This window comes from Acanthochromis polyacanthus, chromosome 23 (genome assembly GCF_021347895.1).
Source record: "Acanthochromis polyacanthus isolate Apoly-LR-REF ecotype Palm Island chromosome 23, KAUST_Apoly_ChrSc, whole genome shotgun sequence".
Classification (NCBI taxonomy): domain Eukaryota; kingdom Metazoa; phylum Chordata; class Actinopteri; family Pomacentridae; genus Acanthochromis; species Acanthochromis polyacanthus.
In genome coordinates this window covers 7186729-7211452 of record NC_067135.1, presented here as the reverse complement: position 1 = coordinate 7211452, position 24724 = coordinate 7186729, and the positions used below count along the sequence as shown (strand labels likewise).

The window sequence follows — 24724 nt, the reverse complement described above, 5'->3', positions numbered from 1 at the left end:
CTGGCAAGCTTAGATCCCGGGGATATTCTTCATGCCTCTCCTCAGTCTGCCTCCTCCTCCTCCTCAGCCTCTCCTTCTCTCGACATCGCTCCAGCTCCCGCGATGCGTTCAGGTGCTCGGCCGAAGCTCCGAAACTGTTGGCACAATCACGTGGTTTGTTATCAATTGTGCCCATAAAAATAAACCCACCAACAAGAAAAGTGAAAAGTGGCCTGAAGACTGTGCAATAAGAATATTATCATATTTCTAAACTGTATAAAAATAGAAAAAATCCCATAGTAGCCAATAATGAAGTTGAGATGTTGGTGCTAAAGTGCAGAGCAGATTATGCAAGAGTGAAGTTGTGTTTTATGTTATGCATGATTTAGTGTGCAGAGGATAAAAAGGCAACATGGTTTAACCCTCCTGTTGTCCTCATTTACAGGCACCAAAAATATTGTTTCCATGTCTGAAAAATATTTTAAAATTTCAGCAAAAAATCCCCCAAATTTCTGAATATTTGCAAAACCTTCATTAATAAAATTCCAATAATTCCTTAAATTTCCTTTAAAGTTTTATTTTTTAAAAATCCCCAAATATTGGCAAGAAAATTCTTGCCAATATTTTCAAAATATGAGTAAAAATCTTTTTTAAAAATCCTAAAAATATCTAAAGTGGTTACATATGTGTCAGTAAAACTTCTGATATTTAAGAGCATTCGCATAAAAATCAACCAAAATCCAGTGAAATTCGCTGAATAATTTTTTTCCCACATTTTCAAACTTTAAAACAGGTCAATTTTGCCCCACGGGACGACACGAGGGTTAACAAAAGTGACAAAACCTGATCAAAAAAAAAAAATAGGGGAAAGAGCCCCTCCTGGACCAGAGATCATCATGAAAGGGAGACTCGCCACTTAAAGAATCTTAGATAGACTTCTGTAATTGCAAAAATGGCAATTATATGACAATACCTCCAAAAAAGCCAATGTTGTTGCATTGACACATGCAAAGTATGTGAAACTGTGCGTAAATTCTAAATAAAGTGAAAAGCAGGTCACCATCACAGTTATTTATTGCAATAAAATATACATATGCATGCAAGACTCATGCCCTCCAAAGGCAAAAGCTAAAGTATCAAGTGTCACTCTAGCTTATAGGAAAGTTGTGTCTCATAAACGTCCCAGCAGAAGGAGAAGATCAGGGTCAGACTGTTTCACTAACAAGGCCTTTGTAGAGTTATTTGTGTGGGCCTTCATCCTCTGATTTAAATCTGTGACAAAGACAAGATAGGACTTTCCTAGTTACAATGGCCTCCGTCGCACAAACACGAGTGGATGAGAGACAAGCCTTCACATGAGAGAGCACACAGTTAATTCATAAAATATACAAAAGTAAAAATAGGTAGTCTCTACAGTAAAATATGGCATTTACATCACACTGTGTACTGCATAGTTGACGAAAGTCCAGAAAAATGTGAATCCGGTTCATTAACAAAACCCAAAATATTTCATGTGTTGTTGAAAAGGAAAACTTTTACTAAAAAACATTATCTTTTAATATATGTATGTATATATATGCACATAAAATATGTACATTTTTTTTCTTTTTCAAATGGAGGATTGAAACCACATTATATTATTATACTATTTTTCATGAAGAAAATGCCGACTTACTCACTTTAATACTTTTTCTGTTTGCTTTCATGCTTCAGATTTTTCCCATGCACATGAAGGCAGCATCTACCTCCGGTCCGCACATGCGCAATGGCCTCCTGCAAGTCAGATGGGCAAAGAAGTGTGTTTGTGTGCAAGTGAGTGAGCAACTTTCCAAATAGCCATTTCGTTCAAGCTTTTTTGTTTTCCCTAAACGGGTCATTATTTTTCAGATGATTGAATATGAGGTTGGGAGAGCTTAGTGGGTGTTTTCTGGATGCTTTAAAAAAGAAAAAAGGCACAGTTATATGTACTTTGCAGGAGGCTGTTGTGAAAACTGCCGGGATGATTTTGTTTTCAAAAATTTCTAAATTGGTATGTATAATATCCTGTTACAGTTTGCTTGGTATCACTGTGAACAAATCTGACTCTGAGCACCCCTTGCTGGAATTACATTTAGTTGCATCCAAGTTCAAACTGATAGGTCACATTCTGTTGTCATACATGCACAAAATAAGCTTCAAAATGTATTTAATTATGGACTGCTGATGGCATTTACATCATCAGAATCAACTTTAATGGCCAAGTACATCAACAACATACAAGGAATTTTGTGTCACTCTGCGAATAAGTAAGAGAATAATAAAATATTTATAGAAAAAAAAGAAGATATACACACAGTACTGCAAAATGACAGTTGCTAGAGTGAAATTATAATGCATATTATTGTACTAGATACTGCATACAGTTCTTTGAACATCAGCATCCTTTCTACACAAACAGTTGTGAAATTCTGTCATATGAACTTCTGAAATTGATGTATATGTCAGGGTAGAGACTGCGATTTGGTAGAGTTGGACTTTCTACCAGTAGAGATTGCGATTGGAGTCTCTACCAGTAGAGTTTGCGATTGGAGTCTCTACCAGTAGAATTGGAGTTTCTACCAGTAGAGATTGCGATTGGAGTCTCTACCAGTAGAGTTTGCGATTGTAATCTCTACCAGTAGAAACTCCAATCCTACCAGTAGAGATGGAACTTTAAATCTGACCCCTGCCCTGACCCCTGACCCTAACCTTAAGTCACCCTGACCTTTAAATCTGACCCCTGCCCTGACCCCTGACCTTAACCTTAAAAGTCTAACCTTAGCCCTGACAAATCTCTACTGGTAGGATTGGAGTTTCTACTGGTAGAGATTGCGATTGCAATCTCTACTGGTAGAAACTCCAATTCTACTGGTAGAGGTTGCAATCGCAATCTCTACTGGTAGAGACTCCAACTCTACCAAATCGCAGTCTCTACCCTGACATATATATATTGTTTCATTTCTTCTCATTTGCGTGCCTGGTGAGAAACAGCAGGGCTTTGAGAGACTTGTTAAATTGTGGTTCTTTGATACTATACAGATGATGTTCATACCTGAAGAAAACAGTTTTATATTTCCCCGTTTGGCTTTATAAAACTGGTGGTTCAACTCAAGTAATTATTATTATTGTTTGTAGTCATAGTAGTAGTTGTTGTTGTTATGAGTATTTTTAAAGATGCCCCTGAGAAAATACCTGAGTAGAAGAATGTGGTTCATCTGGTTGATTCCCACAAATGCTTACTTGAGGAAGCAACATATGCTGACATAGCATGTGTGTACATGTTCATAATTAAACTGTCAAGTTAAGAATGAGAACTAGAAGAGTTTCTCTGTAAAGGAGAGTTGTCGGGGGAAATCCCATGATGTTTTAGGGCAGCTTTTTCCTCTTAGCATTGTACTCACAACATAAAAGGGAGGTCCACAGGTTAATGATTGCAAACCAGACTGAAGCTTCTTTGTGATGCACAGAGATGAAAGAACTTAGGCAAGGAGGAAATAGTTCTTAACTGATTAACTGTGAGACTACCTTTGAATAGAACTATTAAATTATGTAACAAGAGATGAAGATAAAGTTTGGTAATAACTGCAAAACAGACTGAAAGCAATTCCCTACAAAAAAACCCACAAATCTATAGCATATGTATTATGCAAAATGAACTACCAAAATATCTGCAGAACATTGTGGTTCTGCTTGTATAGTTTGAGATGGATGACATTTAAAACATGCTTAGTAAATGTCTTTAAACTACAACTACACATGACAGTAAACTGGTAATTACAGCCACTATAAATAGTTTCACTTTAACACTTTAGAACCTGTTTTTATACATGGTAAATGGCATCTATATGCTGTGAAGCATGAAACAAAGCAGCGGGCTCACAGATTTTAAACAGGTTGGGTTGGATCAAATTTTCATACCTTTCCATCTGAGCAGTGTAGAAATGTAGACAGTTCATTGTCAGCCTCTGCTTTTGTTTCCTGATTCCAGCACCAAGGTCTTTGTCATAGCAGAGTCAGTTTTTTTCCCCGAATCTTAACTACACCCTCTACTTTCAACACTCACAGTAGCTTCACGCTGATAAGCATCAGGCAAGTTCTTAGTTACCTCAGAGCTTAGCAGCTCTCATTAACTGATACTTAGGGACATGAGAAGTGCTCTTTTTTCCATTAGGAGGAGATAAACAAGATATAGGTAAGTAGAATCTGTAAATACTGTACAGAGAAATGTATTTGGAATCTGGATACTACCATTTGTCTTCAGGTGTATGATGTAAAATCTAAGTGGAAGAAAGTTTTTAGAATGGATAATTAACAATACGCGTCTTTTCAGAGGTTTAACTCATGGATTATGGGCTGGTCATCTTTGTGCTCACAGGTTGGTGCCTTTTGTTTAATTATTTTCACTTGTCTGTTGTTTTTTTTTTTTTTAAAGCCGATACAACTGAAGCAGTCAGTGCTGCAAAAGGTCAAGTTTTTGTGTTTGGTGCAATTGAGACAAAGAGGTCAACAAAAAAGACTTCATGAGTTGGAAATGTTGTTTTCTGTGGTGGATTTTTGATCTTTTTTGGGACACTGACAAAGAAATTAATAGATATCGCAGTGAGGAAGGTGTGACTGTACGTATTTTAAATACTGTCATACTCACATTTTCCTTCATTTACCCAGAACTGATTTATTTTTCAAGGTGAGCTATGAGCTTTTCAGTCTCACTGGAATTCAGCAAATTCACTGTTTGTGTTTTCACCTGGTGGCTGAGTTTCGTTTTTTTGTTTGTTTGTTTGTTTGAGCATTTTTTAACTCTGACTTTTACTGAGACAGACTAAAATTGATCTAGCTAGACCTACAGTGAACAGATTGGTGTGGAAATCCAGCTGGGCTGTTTGGATTTGGTTCAGCGGAGCAGTGACACAAGATAATGTCAACGTGAGAATGCAGAAATGGTTTTCAATGGAAGTGTTCGTCACCGTAACTGGTATCGTTTATGTTTGTGTATGTGTCATCATGGCAAAAATGTGGTCCTGTAGACACCAACTGTAGCCTGAACGACCACAAAGGCTGCTTTGAATACACTGGCGGGTGTTTGTATGTCTATAAACAGTGGGCAGATTTTGGCAACACGATAGCATCACAACCAGAGAAGATGCAGTCACGAAACTTTACAGGTGTGTACTTGAGATTAAGAAGAAGGCTGAGCTCAAAGATAGATGTGATCTGAGTGGTCAGAATGTGCACGTGTGGGCATCACAGCTGATATGATACTATCGCAACAGTGGATAAGTGTTTAACTGAATAAGCTGGCATTGTAGGTATGAACTAATCATTTAATCAGTCGTTGTAAAGCTGCTTGCAGGTCCAGATTATACACACGTGGACAAAATTGTTGGTACCCCTCAGTTAAAGAAGGAAAAACCCACAATTCTCACTGAAATCACTTGAAACTCACAAAAGTAACAATAAATAAAAATTTATTGAAAATTAAATAATCAAAATCAGCCATCACTTTTGAATTGTTGATTAACATAATTATTTAAAAAAACAAACTAATGAAACAGGCCTGGACAAAAATGATGGTACCTCTATAAAAGATTGAAAACTATTTGACCAGAGTGACATGATTAACTCAGGTGTGTCATTTAATTGACATCACAGGTGTTTCCAAACTCATAATCAGTCAGTCTGCCTATTTAAAGGGAGACAAGTAGTCACCCTGCTGTTTGGTGAAAAGGTGTGTACCACACTGAACATGGACAACAGAAAGCGAAGGAGAGAATTGTCCCAGGACATCCGAAAAAAAATTATAGACAAACATCTTAAAGGTAAAGGCTATAAGACCATCTCTAAACAGCTTGAAGTTCCTGTGACAACAGTGGCTCATATTATTCAGAAGTTCAAGACCCACGGGACAGTAGCCAACCTCCCTGGACGTGGCCGCAAGAGGAAAATTGATGACAAATTGAAGAGACGGATCGTTGGAATTGTATCCAAAGAGCCCAGAGCAACCTCCAAAGAAATTAAAGGTGAACTCCAAGGCCAAGGTACATCAGTGTCAGATCGCACCATTCGTCGTTGTTTGAGCCAAAGTGGACTTCATGGGAGACGACCAAGGAGGACACCACTGCTGAAAAAAACTCATTAAAAGCGAGACTGGAATTTGCAAAAATGCATGTTGACAAGCCACAAAGCTTCTGGGAGAATGTCCTTTGGACAGATGAGACCAAACTGGAGCTTTTTGGTAAGGCACATCAACTCTATGTTCATAGACTCAAAAACCAAGCATACGAAGAAAAGAACACTGTCCCTACGGTGAAACATGGAGGAGGCTCAGTAATGTTTTGGGGCTGCTTTGCTACATCTGGCACAGGGTGTCTTGAAAGTGTGCAAGGTACGATGAAATCTGAAGACTATCAAGGCATTCTGGAGAGAAATGTGCTGCCTAGTGTCAGAAAGCTTGGTCTCAGTCGCAGGTCATGGGTCTTCCAACAGGACAACGATCCAAAACACACAGCCAAAAACACCCAAGAATGGCTGAGAGAAAAGCGTTGGACTATTCTAAAGTGGCCTTCTATGAGCCCAGATCTGAATCCCATTGAACATATGTGGAAGGAGCTGAAACATGCCATTTGGAGAAGACACCCATCAAACCTGAGACAACTGGAGCTGTTTGCTCATGAGGAGTGGGCCAAAATACCTGTTGACAGCTGCAGAACGCTCATTGACAAATACAGAAATCGTTTAATTGCAGTGATTGCCTCAAAAGGTTGTGCAACAAAATATTAAGTTATGGGTACCATCATTTTTGTCCAGCCCTATTTCATTAGTTTGTTTTTTTAAATAATTATGTTAATCAACAATTCAAAAGTGATGGCTGATTTTGATTATTTAATTTTCAATAAATTTTTATTTATTGTTACTTTTGTGAGTTTCAAGTGATTTCAGTGAGAATTGTGGGTTTTTCCTTCTTTAACTGAGGGGTACCAACAATTTTGTCCACGTGTGTATCAGAAAAATCTCTTTAATGAGGAAGAAGTTTTGTAAAATCTCACAGCAATATGGCTGAACCACCTGATCCACAATACTTTTTTTATTCACAGTAAAATGATACAGAAAGTCTGCATACTTTATATAAAACTGAGTGCTACAGATACCGAATATGTTCTGTTTCAGGAGCACTCGTCAGCGTTTCTTTTGCCCAGACTCGTCAGTACTTCTTTGTGAGCACGCCACTGAACTGGACTAATGCTCAGAGTATCTGCAGACGTAACTACACTGATCTGGCCACCATAGAAAGCACAGCTGGCATTGTTGACGTTTCAAACACCACATCCAATTACACAGGTACGTTTTAGGTATTGCACACAGAACATACAAACAGTGTATATATGCAACAGCCAGGCAACAACAAGTCTGTAATCCAGTAAATTATGAAATAGGATGTGGATTATGAAAGTATTTGAGGATATGCTCCACTCCAGCAATATTTTTTATTTCTTTTTGAACAGGCAAGGCTTGGATTGGTCTCTACGATGACTTGGAAAACAGTTGGAGATGGTCCTTTAATGACAGCAGCTTCTACGGTGCAGGAGAGGAAACGTATAGAAACTGGCTTTCCTCTGAGCCCAATAATTTAGGAGGACAGCAGTACTGTGTGGTGCTTTTGAGTCCGACTCCACACTTTGGCTTATGGAGTGACGTAGACTGCAATTCGACAAGAGAATTTGTGTGCTACAATGGTGAGTTTCTACAGAGACTTAACAACAGACAAACTTATTTTCTGCATAGCATTTCCAGAAACATCTCCACATGCCATAATATTCACAGATTCAAATTATTATATAAAAACATGGTCTGGTCACAGTATAAAGAAAGTGGTTCTTAAATTGATATCAGTATTTTGTTGTACTTGTGTTATTGTGTGCTTGTTTCCTTACCTTTGTTGGTATATTGTTCATTACCATTGCTGGTATTTTGTCCATCACCCTTACTGAGACAGTTCTTCTTTACCATTGTTGGTATTACATTTCTTACCATTGTTGGTATGTAATAGTTGTTGCAATGTATCTGTTGCCTATGGTAACAAAAAAATATTCTAATACTTCTGTCACACACTTACCTAATATTTATCTGTACTTGTATTCATGTTGTTTTGAGTTGTTATGTTACAGAAATGAACAGGAAGCGACATTGAAATTATGCCTATAATTTATGTAAAAGGGGGTGGGATTAAATAAGTTCGCTTCTTCCCACTCCCTTTCAGGCATTCTATATGGGCTTTGTGAGCACATGTATTACCTGTCCAGTTACTGTTGTGTAAATGATACCTGCATTGAAATCATGTTGTCTGAAAGTCATTGCCTAAAATAAACTATTAACTAACTAACTAACTAACTAACATTCCATATGTGAAAATGACATGAGCAAATCTACTTTTTTCAATGAGAGCAGTCAGCAGTTTCTGATGCTATTTGTCACTTCTTTTCATCCAGGTACAGTGAATGGCACGGCATCCTTTGTTCTTGTCGAAACACCTTTAAACTGGACTGACGCTCAGATATTCTGCAGGACGAATTATGTTGATCTAGCCAGGTACAGTAAACACTGATGAAGACTCCATGACTCGATGCAGAACTGAACAGACTACATTTTGATGTGTTGTGACCACAAGTTTTCAGGGCTTTATTTCCATTATTTTCTATGATGCATGTGTAAGTGAGGTGAGTGGAATGTTTGCAAAAGAACTATATCTTCTTAGAAAGAAGAGGCCTTTGTTTCACCAAACAACTTCAATTTCAAATGCTTCAAACTACAAATAACTAAGTTGCAAATAATACTCCATTGTCTCAGTTGTTAAATTTGCTCCCTGACAGTGAAATAGCAGCACCTTGTGGTACAGTCTTGAATTTCTAAATCCATTTTACACAGAGTTGATCTAATTCAGAGCATACTGCACATTAGGGCAATGTGGTTGAAATAAAAACCAAACCATTAATGCATTTTTCCCATTTTCTAAATAAGCAGATTATAAATGTGTGCATAAATCTTGTAAAACAATCAAATTGATTGATGATGCAATAAACCGTGTGCCACAGTTACAGTCAACATCCGATAAAATCTTTATTTTTGTTGTGAGATTTGAGGATTCACAGGAGAAGTGCATGAAATGAGAATGTGATTCAGTCATGTACACTTTGAAAATGTTTTGAAAATATTGTTTATTCTGTGCAGATGGAAGAAGTTATTTTAATTTGTTCTTGATATACGTACTATGGACTGATGGAAATCCACAGGTCAGATAGTTTGAGTCTTGTGTTGGACTGATGAGTTAAATGTTACCAAATTCTTAAATTACCACATAAAGCACAGTATTATATCCATTAATTCACTATTTATACACTGAATTCTGAAGTGGACTTTTAAGTGTCTGTTTTTTAACCTCATCTGTAAACTTTAATGTTTATATGCTGCTCTTCTCCTTACAGCATACGAAACTCCTCAGAAAATGCCGTTGTCACATCCACGGCAAGGGGAAATTTTGTGTGGATCGGTCTGTATCGCCAAAAAGTGTGGTCTGATGGGAGCAACTCTCTGTTCCGACACTGGGCTGACCATCAACCAGATTCTGGCGGAGAGCGTTGTGTCACTGCACAGTTCAATAACTCAGGACGATGGTCAGATGAAAACTGCTCCCTCAGTTTCCCATTCGTCTGTTTCACAACAAGTAATGTGACTAATTTCTGCTGTAATGCTAATAATTCAGAACAAGATCATCTAAAAGGGTAGCATTTTGAACTAATGGTCAGAGCACTACTGTTATGTTTTATTGTGAGTATGACAATCTGAGCTGAGAATTCATGCAGCAGGTGGTAGCAAATTCATTAACTAGTTTAAGAATGGGAATGGTCTATCTCAGTGTTTTGTAGTACATCAACATGACAACTCAAAGTATTATATATGTTCCAGTAAACAACTGGAGAATAAAATTATTTACATATTCATTTTTGTTTTTGTCTAAGTTCCACCCAATGCAGAAGGCTTCACTACCACAGGACAAAACGAGACCAGCATTGTGCTGCAAGCGAATGTCAGTATTTCAATACTGGTATCTGGAGGAACAAACTTCACTGCACCACTAGTTATTACTCGTATGTTTGTTGTATTTTTTCTTTCCTTCTTTCTTTTTTTTTTAGTTAGGATCAGATTTAGTTCTTTTCAGATGCAAAGCTGACCAACTTACTATAAAAACTCTGGAGGCCACAGGTCAGATTTACAGAAATGTAACTTTTCTTCTGTCTCAGTTCCTCCAAACACCGACAGCTTCAGATCAACAGGACAAAATGAGACCAGCATCACTCTGCAGTGGAATCAAGTGAACAACAATGTCAGCTATATTCTGCTGTTTAATGGCTCAGAGACAAACTTCAGTGCACCAGCTGGAGATGGACCAATAAATCACACAGTCTCATCTCTGACTGCTGGAACTCAATATACATTCACTCTGTTTTCTGTGATTGCGACCGTCAGGAGCAGTGGAGTCAGCATCACTGCCGTCACTGGTACGATTTTTCCCTTTGTCCATTTGCACTCTAGCAAATCCAGCCATGATCAACATTTACACCAGTTTTAAATGGGCATGTATTGCTGGTCAACACACTGTCTTTTTGAATTTGGCAGCACATGCAGTGAAGGCATCTAAAATAAATTTCAATTGGAGGTTTTTTTTAATCTGTTTTGATCGCCAATCACATCTCTTGCAAAACCAAAATGTTGTGTAGTTTACAAAAACACTTCAATTTAATCAAACTTTGACAGACTGTGTTGTTTTGTATATTTGTTTTCTCTCTTTTTTGTAGTTGAGAACAGATTTTGTTCTTTTCACATGCAAAGCTGACTGACTAGCTGTAAAAACTCTGGAGGCCACAGGTCAGATTTACAGAAATGTAACTTTTCTTTCATCTCAGCTCCTTCAAACACCGACAGCTTCAGATCAACAGGACAAAATGGGACCAGCATCACTCTGCAGTGGAACAAAGTGAACAACAATGTCAGCTATATTCTGCAGTTTAATGGTTCAGAGACAAACTTCAGTGCAGCAGCTGGAGATGGACCAATAAATCACACAGTCTCATCTCTCTTTCCTGCTACTTACTACACATTCACTCTGTTCTCTGTGTTTGAGAACGTCAGAAGCAGTGGAGTCAACATCACTGTCATCACTGGTAAGATGATAAATTTGTTTTACTTAACTCGGCCATGACAATTTCTTCACAGTGACAGTGTAGAAGCAACATATAACTCTACTGTCTAATATTGTGTCTCACAACATTCTGCTTCACTTCTTACCCTGATTATGAGTTTTAAATCATTTACTGTTATCACCAATATATTAACCTCATGAATTTATGTTCTCATAATCATCCCTCCTAAAATCTGTTGAGTCTTAAATTGTCATTTATTGTTTCTTACATCTGTCTTTTCAAAACACTGTTTGGTGTCATTACGTATTAAATGTGACAGCTTGTGTTGTGTCTCCTCTCAGATGTACGTTGCTTTGGATGAAAGCTTCTGCTAAATGAAATTGTAGAATTGCAGACAGCTGACTCAATGAGAACATTTTCATGAATGCAACCATTTGTGTTAGTTTCATTGTGTGTTGCAGCTGCTGCTATTTTTTAACAAGCTGACACAAAAATCCCCAAGTTCGATCAGTGCATCTTTTTCTTCTCAGTAAAATGATATAGAAAGTCTGCATGCTTTATATAAAACTGAGTGCTACAGATACCGAATATGTTCTGTTTCAGGAGCACTCGTCAGCGTTTCTTTTGCCCAGACTCGTCAGTACTTCTTTGTGAGCACGCCACTGAACTGGACTAATGCTCAGGGTTTCTGCAGACGTAACTACACTGATCTGGCCACCATAGAAAGCACAGCTGACATTGTTGACGTTTCAAATACCACATCCAATTACACAGGTACGTTTTAGGTATTGCACACAGAACATACACACAGTGTATATATGCAACAGCCAGGCAACAACAAGTCTGTAATCCAGTAAATTATGAAATAGGATGTGGATTATGAAAGCATTTGAGGATATGCTCCACTCCAGCAATATTTTTTATTTCTTTTTTGAACAGGCAAGGCTTGGATTGGTCTCTACGATGACTTGGAAAACAGTTGGAGATGGTCCTTTAATGACAGCAGCTTCTACGGTGCAGGAGAGGAAACGTATAGAAACTGGCTTTCCTCTGAGCCCAATAATTTAGGAGGACAGCAGTACTGTGTGGTGCTTTTGAGTCCGACTCCACACTTTGGCTTATGGAGTGACGTAGACTGCAATTCGACAAGAGAATTTGTGTGCTACAATGGTGAGTTTCTACAGAGACTTAACAACAGACAAACTTATTTTCTGCATAGCATTTCCAGAAACATCTCCACATTCCATATGTGAAAATGACAAATCTACTTCTTTCAATGAGAGCAGTCAGCAGTTTCTGATGCTATTTGTCACTTCTTTTCATCCAGGTACAGTGAATGGCACGGCATCCTTTGTTCTTGTCGAAACACCTTTAAACTGGACTGACGCTCAGATATTCTGCAGGACGAATTATGTTGATCTAGCCAGGTACAGTAAACACTGATGAAGACTCCATGATTCGATGCAGAACTGAACAGACTACGTTTTGATGTGCTGTGACCACAAGTTTTCAGGGCTTTATTGACATTATTTTCTATGATGCATGTATAAGTGAGGTGAGTGGAATGTTTGCAAAAGAACTATATCTTCTTAGAAAGAAGAGGCCTTTGTTTCACCAAACAACTTCAATTTCAAATGCTTCAAACTACAAATAACTAAGTTGCAAATAATACTCCATTGTCTCAGTTGTTAAATTTGCTCCCTGACAGTGAAATAGCAGCACCTTGTGGTACAGTCTTGAATTTCTAAATCCATTTTACACAGAGTTGATCTAATTCAGAGCATACTGCACATTAGGGCACTGTGGTTGAAATAAAAACCAAACCATTAATGCATTTTTCCCATTTTCTAAATAAGCACATTACAAATGTGCGAATAATCCTGTAAAACAATCAAATTGATTGAAGATGCAATAAACCGTGTGCCACAGTTACAGTCAACATCCGATAAAATCTTTATTTTTACTGTGAGATTTGTAGATTCACAGGAGAAGTGCATGAAATGAGAATGTGATTCCATCATGTACACTTTGAAAATGTTTTGAAAATATTGTCTATTCTGTGCAGATGGAAGAAGTTATTTTAATTTATGCTTAATATACGTACTATAGACTGATGGAAATTCACAGGTCAGATAGTTTGAGTCTTGTGTTGGACTGATGAGTTAAATGTTACCAAATTCTTAAATTACCACATAAAGCACAGTATTATATCCATTAATTCACTATTTATACACTGAATTCTGAAGTGGACTTTTAAGTGTCTGTTTTATAACCTCATCTGTAAACTTTAATGTTTATATGCTGCTCTTCTCCTTACAGCATACGAAACTCCTCAGAAAATGCCGTTGTCACATCCACGGCAAGGGGAAATTTTGTGTGGATCGGTCTGTATCGCCAAAAAGTGTGGTCTGATGGGAGCAGCTCTCTGTTCCGACACTGGGCTGACCATCAACCAGATTCTGGCGGAGAGCGTTGTGTCACTGCACAGTTCAATAACTCAGGACGATGGTCAGATGAAAACTGCTCCCTCAGTTTGCCGTTCGTCTGTTTCACAACAAGTAATGTGACTAATTTCTGCTGTAATGCTAATAATTCAGAACAAGATCATCTAAAAGGGTAGCATTTTGGACTAATGGTCAGAGCACTACTGTTGTGTTTTATTGTGAGTATGACAATCTGAGCTGAGAATTCATGCAGCAGGTGGTAGCAAATTCATTAACTAGTTTAAGAATGGGAATGGTCTATCTCAGTGTTTTGTAGTACATCAACATGACAACCCAAAGTATTATATATGTTCCAGTGAACAACTGGAGAATAAAATTATTTACATATTCATTTTTGTTTTTGTCTAAGTTCCACCCAATGCAGAAGGCTTCACTACCACAGGACAAAACGAGACCAGCATCACTCTGCAGTGGAATCAAGTGAACGAAAATGTCAGCTATATTCTGCTGTTTAATGGCTCAGAGACAAACGTCAGTGCAGCAGCTGGAGATGGACCAATAAATCACACAGTCTCATCTCTGACTGCTGGAACTCAATACACATTCACTCTGTTTTCTGTGATTGCGAATGTCAGGAGCAGTGGAGTCAACATCACTGCAGTCACTGGTAAGATCATTCATTGATGTCTATTTATTCAACTACAACACTGTTCTTTTGTTTTTACTGAAGAGAATGTAAACATAGGACAGGTGGACCACTTGAAATAACTTTACATTATGAATAGCTCATGATTGAGGGAGTTTCATCCGACATGATGACAGTCAGGAAACAGTCAACAGCTGTTGGAGTCGTAGAGGTTCCAGGACATTGGTGAAATCAAGGATAAATGAATGGTAGTTAGTGGCAATGAGTGTAAATCAATAGAAACAGTATGTAGCTATAAGGAGCAGACATTAAAATATAAAACATTTCATCAGAATGTGTGTAATTGATGCTGATTGATATCTGCCAGTGAAGAACTGACGTGTGACTCATAGCTGCTACTAGATTTTTTTTTTTCACAGGATAACACTAAATGGAACAACGTTACTAGTGAGATGGACCTTTAACCACTTCCTCTGCAAAGTCTTTATAAAATGAAGTTGTTTTTTTTTCTGTTTTTCTGTCACAGTTCCTTCAAATGCAAACGGATTCAGATCGACACAACAAAATGAGACCAGCATCACTCTGCAGTGGAATCGAGTGAACAACAATGTCAGCTATATTCTGCTGTTTAATGGTTCAGAGACATTCGTTATTGGACGAAATGGACTTGGACCAATAAATTACATAGTCTCATCTCTGACTGCTGGAACCAAATACACATTCACTCTGTTCTCTGTTTTTGAGAACGTCAGGAGCAGTGGAGTCAACATCACTGCAGTCACTGGTAAGATAATAAATTCCTGTCATTATATGTCTCTATATGTTAAGCTGTATAACGTTTCTGCTTTATGCAAGTAAAATACAGTTGATGGCTTTTACAGATGTCCACCACAGAATAGTCAGATTATATCAAAGTACAGAATTGGGTTCACTCTTGTCACCCTGACTGACCACACACCCAAATACAGAAAATTAACCAAAAAAAATATTAAAATGTCAACAGCTCAGATGTATGTATGTAATATACAGTGCAGGGAAATGATGACTATGTGGAATATGCATCTGTCAGCTGCAGTTTGTCGTGTTTGTTGAGAAACCTGCTCATCATGCTTCACTATTGTGACAAATACAGTTGTGTCCATTCAGAATGTCTCACTCGATGGTGATGTGTTTCCTTGTTAAACTACAAAATGATTGCTGGATATTGACCAGTGCTTACCAGCAGCATTAGTAAAGAAGAAGGAGCTGATGTGTTTTGACATGATAAAACACCCAGATGGTTTAGAAGACAGACGAATCAATTCAGTACAATTCAGTTAAATACGACACAAATTGAATAGCGTCAGTGTTCACTGACTCATTCTTCTGAGGCTTTTATTACCTTTCTATGTTACAGGTTTTATTAGACTAAAGTAAAAAATGTCAGTTTTTGCTCAAGTTTGTTTTTATGTCTCACTCTGTCCTTAAAGTTTTAGAGCTAACGCTGACTAAAGACAGAATTTGAGGATGTGTCTGATTTAACTCATCTTCTCTTTTTCTGTCTCAGCTCCTTCAAACACCGACAGCTTCAGATCAACAGGACGAAATGAGACCAGCATCACTCTGCAGTGGAATCAAGTGAACAACAATGTCAGCTATATTCTGCTGTTTAATGGTTCAGAGACAAACTTCAGTGCAGCAGCTGGAGATGGACCAATAAATCACACAGTCTCATCTCTCTCTCCTGCTACTTTATACATATTCACTCTGTTCTCTGTGTTTGAGAACGTCAGGAGCAGTGGAGTCAGCATCTTTGCATTAACTGGTAAGATAATAGGTTTGTTGTACTTAACTCAACCATCACATTTTCTTCACAGTGACAGTGTACAAGTAAAATATAACTCTACTGTCTAAAATTGTGTCTCACAACATTCTGCTTCTCTCCTTACCCTGATTATGAGTTTTGAATCATTTACTGTTATCACCAATATATTAACCTCATGAATTTATGTTCTCATAATCATCCCTCCTAAAATCTATTGAGTCTTAAATTTGTCATTTATTGTTTCTTACATCTGTCTTTTCAAAACACTGTTTGGTGTCATTACGTATTAAATGTGACAGCTTGTGTTGTGTCTCCTCTCAGATGTGCATTGCTTTGGATGAAAGCTTCTGCTAAATGAAATTGTAGAATTGTAGACAGCTGACTCAATGAGAACATTTTTATGAATGCAACCATTTGTGTTAGTTTCATTGTGTGTGTTGTAGCTGCTGCTTTTTTTTTTTTCATAAAAGCTGACACAAAAATCCCCAAGTTTGATTGTGAGATGGAGCTTTAATCTTTCTTTATGTAAAGTATTTTCTTAATAAAAGGATTTTTTTCCTCTTTTTCTGTCTCAGATCCTTCAAATCCAAATGGATTCAGATCAACTGGACAAAATGAGACCAGCATTAATCTGCAGTGGAATCAAGTGAACAATGTCGCTTATATTCTGCAGTTAAATGGTTCAGAGATACACTTCAGTGCACCAACAGTCAGCGATGGACCAATAAATCACACAGTCTCATCTCTGACTGCTGGAACTGAATACACATTCACTCTGTTCTCTGTGTTTTTAACATCAGAAGCAGTGGGGTCAACATCACTGCAGTCACTGGTAAGATAACTAACTTTAATGATGTGTTTTTAACTAGGCAAAATGCTATTGTTCCTTTTTTATTTCCTATCAAACCTATTATAAGACTGAACAACGTGAATTATCACGGTGCATCCAACATGGTGACATTTACTGACTAGTCAACAGCAGATGGCAGCTTAGATATACGTCAAACTTATGGATGAAAGCAAGACATGTCAGATTCCACTGGAAAAGTATGTTTGCAATGAACGACAGTGGCATTGATCACAAAGCAGGAGGTAGATGTTGACAGATGAACAGCTGATGTGTGACTGCAATAACTTCACCTTCAACGACCTTAAAATGATTCAAGATGAATGAATGCAAACAACCAAAATGAGTAAATGTTATTTTTAATTACAGCTTTATTACTGTCATGTCACTGCTCTTTTTCATTCTCAGCTCCTCAGAATGCAGAACGCTTCAGATCAGTAGAACAAAATGAGACCAGCATCACTCTGCAGTGGAATCGAGTGAACAACACTGGCTATATTCTGCTGTTTAATGGTTCAGAGACAAACTTCAGTGCAGCAGCCGGAGATGGACCAATAAATCACACAGTCTCATCTCTGACTGCTGGAACTAGATACACATTCACTCTGTTCTCTGTGTTTGAGAGCGTCAGAAGCAGTGGAGTCAACATCACTGTCATCACTGGTAAGATGTCATGATTCATTAATTTTGTAGTTAACCAGCTTTTGTCATTTATACTTGGCAACATACTAGATGGTTAATCAAACATTTGAGTGTTTTATAGAGATGTTTTTTTGGCTAATGATTGGTTTTTGGGCTTCATGCAGTGTAGGGTCAGCAAACAACATTTTAACTTTGCAGTAACAGTCATAGATTTTGATATTTCCTCTTCCTCCTTTCTGATCTTAACAGATGCATTTTATTTTTCGATGACATTTCCTTGTTCCTTATTAACTTCTGAGCTCTCTTTGTCTTTTTTCTCAATTCCATTCTTTTTCCTCCTTCCATGTAAACACACAACAACTTTCACTGTCCATCCTACAACAAAAGGGCCGAGTAAGTACAAAGACTTTATTTTAAATAACTTTATTATAATTAATATCCTACAGCTTTTAAAATCTGTTTCCTACCAGAAACTAGGCTTCAACTGTAGCCCCAATGCTAGAATAAAAACAGAGTGTAAATATCTACCTTACAGTTTTATAAATGTAGAAAATGCAACGAAATAACAACAAATACTTGAAGTGCTTTTTCGCGAAAACAACAAAAATGTAAGTTTTGTCAGTTTAATTGCTGCATATATTGGTGATCAAACAAGTTTTCATACATTATGTCTGTCAGTAATAATTAGTTACATAATTGGATGACATAAGGACAATATTTCATTCTGATGTCAATATATTTACAGTTTTTATGTATTTCAAATGATTTTTAATACAAAGCTATACTAATGCAATACTACACTCAGATGTTGTCATTTTGTGTAACATGATGTGTTTTGTGTCAACAGCATATGTTCTTGGACTGAACATCAGATTAAGGTCCTTAAATCCGCTGTCAGAATCAGACATGGAGAATATTTTGGCAGAGGTGAGTCTTGTTAAGACTAGTCCATATTCATGTTTAATTCAGATAATATAGAAACTATGTTGATAATCCTGTATTAACATTAACATTTTCTTGTGTCCTTTAAAAAAAAAAATCTAGTTCTTCAGACGAAACGGTTTGTTGCCAGAGTTGTTTTCCCTGAGGATTCGGTCTGTTGAGCCTTGAGACCAAAGAAGGAAAGGAGACATGAAATGAAGGGAAGTGCAATGAAAAAAAGGCAAACTTTGTCGGTTTTGAATTGATTTCCTTGAATAGAACAGAAAAACAGATGTTGTAAAAATCTGAATGCTCTTTATAAAACATCACTTTATGTGACAGTATCAGGGATCCGTGGTCTTTTCTCTAAGTTTACATATAAATTCTGAGTATTTTGTCAGCATTGGAACTGTATTGTGTTATGTAATGTGTGTTAAATTATTCTGTGTATTCTTGTCAATTGGAAATAAAGTGTGACTCACTCAAGTGTTTTCATGTGCAGTCCATGACACACCACACACACATGCTCACGATACAAACCCAGTTATACACCTGATCCAGAATGAGCTCCTCCCACAAAGAAACAACATGCAAAAGCTCTGGAGAGAAAAAAAGTCCCAGAGGGAGTGGTAGCAGCTCCATGGGAAGGACTTTGTCTTTGACTGCAATGCTAGTATTTGCCTTTGCTACCTCAGAGGTCAACTTTCATATTCAGCAAAAAGGTAAGACCACAACAAGATGACAGATGAATACCTTTTAGTGTCCTGATTATATAAATTCTATAGTTTTTTATCATGTTTCTGCTTTGTTTTATGCCACACAACCTTATATTTGAAGCCAGTGGATTTAATTTCCTGGTGGTGTGTGCAGTATATCATGGGAAAGTGGTGTATTGATGCTTTTGCAGTATTATGAATTACATGGGGTTGAAATAAGGAGGCATTAGTGTCTCATTGTGGTTGTTTGAAGCTAATGTTACAGAGCCAGTGAGAGGCCGAGTCATGTGACCGTGCAGCTGCACTTTGGCCAGTGAGCAGCTTTGAATTCTTTAAGCTAATGATAAGAACGTTCAGATGTGTCTACCTCTACCAGAAGAACTTTAACTCTCCTGTTGTCTTCACTTATGGGCACAAAAAAGCTATTGCTTCTTTGTCTGAAAAATATCCAAAAGTTCAGCAAAAAAAATCCCCAAATTTCCAAAAATTTGCAAAACCTTCAGTAAGAAAATTCCAATAATTCCTTAGAAGTTTCCCTTAAAGATTTATTTAGAAAAAAAATCTTGTAAATATTTTCAAAAAATAAGTAAAAATCTTCCAGAAAAATCCTGAAAATATCTAAAGTGACTACATATATATATATATATATATATATATATATATATCAGTAAAATACTAATATTTTCTTCAAGAACTTTCACCAAAAAATCAACCAAAATCCAGCAAATTTCACTGGATTTTGGTTGATTTTTTTGTGAATGTTCTTAAGAAACATTTTTAACATTTCTTTTTTCCACCAAAAAATGTTCAGACTTCTCAAAAATGTTGAAAATGTGGACATCAGAAGTTTCACTGTGAAAATATATATTTTTCTCACATTTCCAAACTTTAAAACAGGTCAGTTTTGACCCACAGGACAACACGAGGGTCAATACAGTTCCTGGGTCTATAGTTTGTAACTGTCTTTGTGTTGCATAGACTTATTGTCATTAAGTTGACTGTGATGTTCTTTTTGACCTCCAAAGGTCATGGCCTCTCCCAGCCTCCTCCTGTCCGAGGTGCAGTTTCAGTGTTACATCTGTCAGGATGTTTTCTCAGAGCCCGTCTCCATCCCCTGCGGTCACAGCTTCTGCTTCACCTGCATCACGTCACGCTGGGATGACAGCCACGCCGTCAGCTGTCCCAAATGCCAGACGGTGTTTGAGGGCCGTCCGGAGCTCTGTGAAAACTCCTTCGCCAAGGAAATGTCGGAGCAGATCCGAGCGAGACGGTGGAACGGCGCGACGACGGTGGCAGGGAAACCCATATGTTGTGATGTGTGCGTGGGAAAGCAAACCAAGGCTCTGAAGTCCTGCCTGGTGTGCCTGACCTCGTACTGTGAGAGTCACCTGGAGCCCCACATGAGAGTCGCCACTCTGAAGATGCACAAGCTGATCGAACCGGTGGCGATGCTGCAGAACAGAATGTGTAAGAGCCACCAGAGGCTCCTGGAGCTGTTCTGCAGGAGCGATCAGAGGAGTGTTTGTGTGCTGTGCACTGAGACCGACCACCGCTGTCATGACACCGTCCCAGTGGAACGAGAAAGCCAGGAGAGGAAGGTGAGGGGCGAAATTCAGTGCTTTGGAAAGCTCAGTGCCTGTCATGCAGTAACTTTGATTACAGTTTTGTCTTTTATTCCTGCTCTGATGTTCAGGCTCAGATGAAAAGGATCGAGGCTGATGTTCAGCAGATGATCAAGGACAGACTGCAGAAAGTGGAGGAGATCAAACTGTCTGTGGAGCTCAGCAAAGTGAGTTGACATGAGATCATAGCATGTTTCCCGTAAGAAAAACAGTGAAAGTGTAAGAAAAGAAGCACATATAAAAAGTTAAGACCAAATACTGTCTGCTGTGAAGATCTCGTTTTTTTGTACTGCCTCCAGTTAATGAATTGATTGTATAACCTTTTTCAAATCCCGCAGAAAAACTCAAAGAGGGACATCGAGGAAAGTGTGGAGGTTTTCACTGTCCTGTTTCGAATGATGGAGAGAAGTCAAGCCGAGATGGTGGAGACGATCCGGAGGAAGCAGGCAGCAGCGGAGCAGAGAGCGGAGAGGCTCATCGGAGAGCTGGAGCTGGAAATCAGCGCACTACAGAGGAGAAGAAAAGAAATGGAGCAGCTTCTTCACACTGAGGACCACCTCCATGTTGTCCAGGTCAGGAGAAGGACAGTTGAGTCGAAGCATAAATTAGCCCGAAAACACACGACGAGCAGCTTCTGCTGAATGAGAGGAGGATCAGTTGTCAATGTTAATGTCTTTTCCTCTGCATTCTCCTCTTCTGTTTGTTAAAAGTCATTTCTCGTGTCTTTGACAGAGGTTTCCAGCTCTCAGCTCTCCTCCATCTGTCAAACCCTGCTCTGACATCATTGTTCATTCACACACATGTCTGGGGGCTATTAGGAGAGCAGTGGATGACATTGAACAGCAGCTGCAATCACTAACCACAAAGCTTTCTGTTAGAGGTTCGAATTCTGGAATTTTTTTCAGAATCACTATGTTATAAGGCTTAACAGCTATGATCACAGGTTTCATTTCTGATCCAATGTTCTTCTTCACTTCCAGATCATGAGAAGATGCAGCAGTATGCAGGTATAACTTGTCTCTCTGTTCTCTCTGTCATGTTGTTTATGTCAGCGGGTGTCCAAAATGAGAAAATAATGGTGAAAATGATTGAAAATCTGGCTCATGCTCTCACAAATGCTTTTCAACAATAACAACAAAACTTAACATCAGTCTTTTTAAATTACGACAACTTCTAATAAAATTATGTCAAACCAATGAGCCACATTCATTGAGAAGAATTAACTTTTCCTCTTACCAATGACTGAATAAACAGCTGGATAAACATGTTTGTTGAAGTCCTGAACTTAAGGTGCAGGAAAATGATCAAGCCAGTTTAATATACTACAACTTAACTTTTATTCAAAATTAATTAATGCAAAAATTTCAACTTATTTCACAGAGAATCCCAAATGTCAACACAACTCATCAAAAATTATGCTTGTAACTTAAAAGGTCTGTCTAAATTTTTATCCTGCAACCATACATTTATTTAAGTGGTGATAACAAGTCTCCTGGATTATTTTTGTAGTATAGCCATTGCAAATCCATTCATAAATTATTTATATTCTCAGTTTATCTGTTACTTTACTATTAAAATGGGGGTATTACCAGGTTTCATAACACAGATAAACTGTGATTCAGTTTCCAACCTCAAAAGTACAGCTAAATAAGTCTTTTTTTTTTTTATTACTATAAATAAAAAGAAAATTAAGTTCCATCTAAACTATCTGCGTCTACCAGATGATCTTCATCTGGACCCCAGGACAGCCAACCCCTGGCTGGTCCTGTCGGATGATGGGAAACAGGTTCGGGATGGAGGCGTTGAACAGAACCTTGCTGACCTACCAGAGCGTTTTGACACGGCTCCGTGTGTCCTCGCCCTCAGGGTAAATAAAGATGTGGTTTGTTTGTGCATAAACGTTACGTCTTTATGTTCCATTGTCTGAGAAATGAATAGTGACAGTGATCCGACGCTCCCCTCTCTGGCAGGGTTTCACCACAGGCAGGCACTACTGGGAGGTGGACGTGGGAGACAAAACCGCATGGGATTTGGGCGTAGCTCGAGAGTCGGTCAACAGGAAGGGTTTGGTCACTCTGAGCCCGGAGGACGGTTACTGGACGGTTTGTCTGAGGAAGGGCAGTGAGTACCGGGCGTGTGCAGGACAGGCCGAGCTGCTGTGTGTTTCTCAGAGGCCACAGGTTGTTGGCGTGTTCTTGGACTATGAGGACGGGATGGTGTCGTTCTATGACGCAGAGGCCAAGTCACACATCTACTCTTTCACTCAGTTCCGGTTCACCGATGCCATGTTTCCCTTTTTTAACCCGGATATGAGCGACAGCGACAGCAACAAATCGGGACTAATCATCCGGTCTGTCAGTGAAATCTATGGAGACAGGGATATAGAGGACATTATGATATGATGGAAAATCTACTGTTATAAAACTGTTTCTTTATTTTTTTAAACCACAAAACAGTATAACATTTCAACCTTATCAGTCACAAAGTACATATTTATTTGTTGTTAAATGAAATTAAACTTGAGTAGCCATCAATGGTATGATTATTTTGGCAACATTTCATCCAGAGGTAAAATAAAATCTTTATTTAAAATCATAACTGGCTGATTTAGGAGTGAAAATGTACATAAAGTGCAATAAATACTCATTCTTCTTCAATCAACTCTGTCACCTCAAACACCGGTGGTTTTCAAACACTCCTTTCTCGAATTGTTTGTACAGAGGTTCAGTTCATGTTTTTTATTGTTATATATTGTTATCAGTTATGCTCTACATCACTATCTGAGTTGATATATAATTGCAGGACTTTTTGTAACACAGTTGACATTTTTGCTGTTTTCAGGGCTAAAATCAACATGGCCGCCTTTAGCCAAACACCACATGGCATTTTTGCAGAAAGATTCTTCTAAATATTGTATATACAACTGAGTAAAATTGAAATTAAAAGTTATTTCTAAAGCATGTTGACGTGTGATAAATCCACACTTGACTCACACACTACTTTATATTAAATAACTCAGAAAGCCTTGGAGTCTTTCAGTCTTTTCTTCAGGAGGAAATGACATCATGTGGAGCAAGTCATGTGATTGGGAATTAACACACTTCCTTGAGAGGTGTTTTTGTAATGGATAACTTAGTTGAAAGTGATTTCTCGGACACAGATCCAATTTGTTATTTTCCATATATAAGTTGATATATTGCCAAAAGAGAGTATCTGTCATGATTATCTCAACTTAATATAAAGAACACCTTCAAAACTATTTTTGAATAAGCTCATTTTGTTATTGTTTAGCTAATTAGAAGGTGGTTGTTATTAAATTCGGAAGGTTATTATTTAGTCGACATTTTAGTGATGTCCAGTTACTTTTAATTAATAACTGGTTGTAAAGATTTGTAAAGACATGATCATAATAAACATAAAAAACATCAGTTTTTTTTTACTTTTAATAAAAAATATATGCAAGATATTTCCCATGGACTTTGAAAATCCCTCAATTATACATTAATCCATCTAATGCTTCATTCATAGTATAAGTTACATTCTGTTTCCCTCTCTCCTTCAGTGTCCTGTTCTATTATCAATGCTTACACTCATCCTCCTCCCCTTTATTCTTTCTCCCTTCCTTTCTGCTGTCCAAAAAAGCAACACACTGAGCACAGATCTGAGGCCTGCCTCGCTCCAGTAATAGCTGTCCTCAGTCATCACAGGCAAACCACAAAACTGACTTCAGAACACATGCTAGATTTTACAACCTGACGCTCGCTAATCAGATTAGCACAGAAATAGGATTAGCCTCAAGGCAGATGGCAGCACTTAGATGGACTTGAGGACTGAATATTGGGAGGAAGCATTATACACAAATACTGCACACTCATGTATGTTGTTGAAATAAA

General features: G+C 38.0%; 1 protein-coding gene across 11 annotated transcripts; it reads left to right on the top strand.

Annotated features, from left to right (window-relative positions):
* Window position 1: 1 nt before the first annotated feature.
* Window positions 2–24089, top strand: LOC110964191 (E3 ubiquitin-protein ligase TRIM39-like). 11 transcript variants are annotated; one of them, XM_051943622.1, is made up of 19 exons: window positions 2–112; window positions 1693–1791; window positions 4328–4372; window positions 7162–7332; window positions 7497–7727; window positions 8481–8580; window positions 9474–9712; window positions 10008–10136; window positions 10290–10547; window positions 10953–11210; window positions 11793–11963; window positions 12129–12359; window positions 12517–12616; window positions 13509–13747; window positions 14043–14300; window positions 14806–15063; window positions 15826–16083; window positions 16659–16915; window positions 17339–17509. In XM_051943622.1, the coding sequence occupies exons 3-19, from the start codon at window positions 4339–4341 to the stop codon at window positions 17369–17371; spliced, it is 3225 nt and encodes a 1074-aa protein (XP_051799582.1). In that variant the 5' UTR covers window positions 2–112; window positions 1693–1791; window positions 4328–4338; the 3' UTR covers window positions 17372–17509. The 11 variants fall into 11 exon arrangements, with proteins under 11 accessions (XP_051799582.1, XP_051799581.1, XP_051799586.1 ...); XM_051943621.1 differs by lacking the exon at window positions 4328–4372 and having other exon boundaries at window positions 8–112; XM_051943623.1 differs by lacking the exons at window positions 2–112; window positions 1693–1791 and adding an exon at window positions 4001–4189.
* Window positions 24090–24724: the final 635 nt, after the last annotated feature.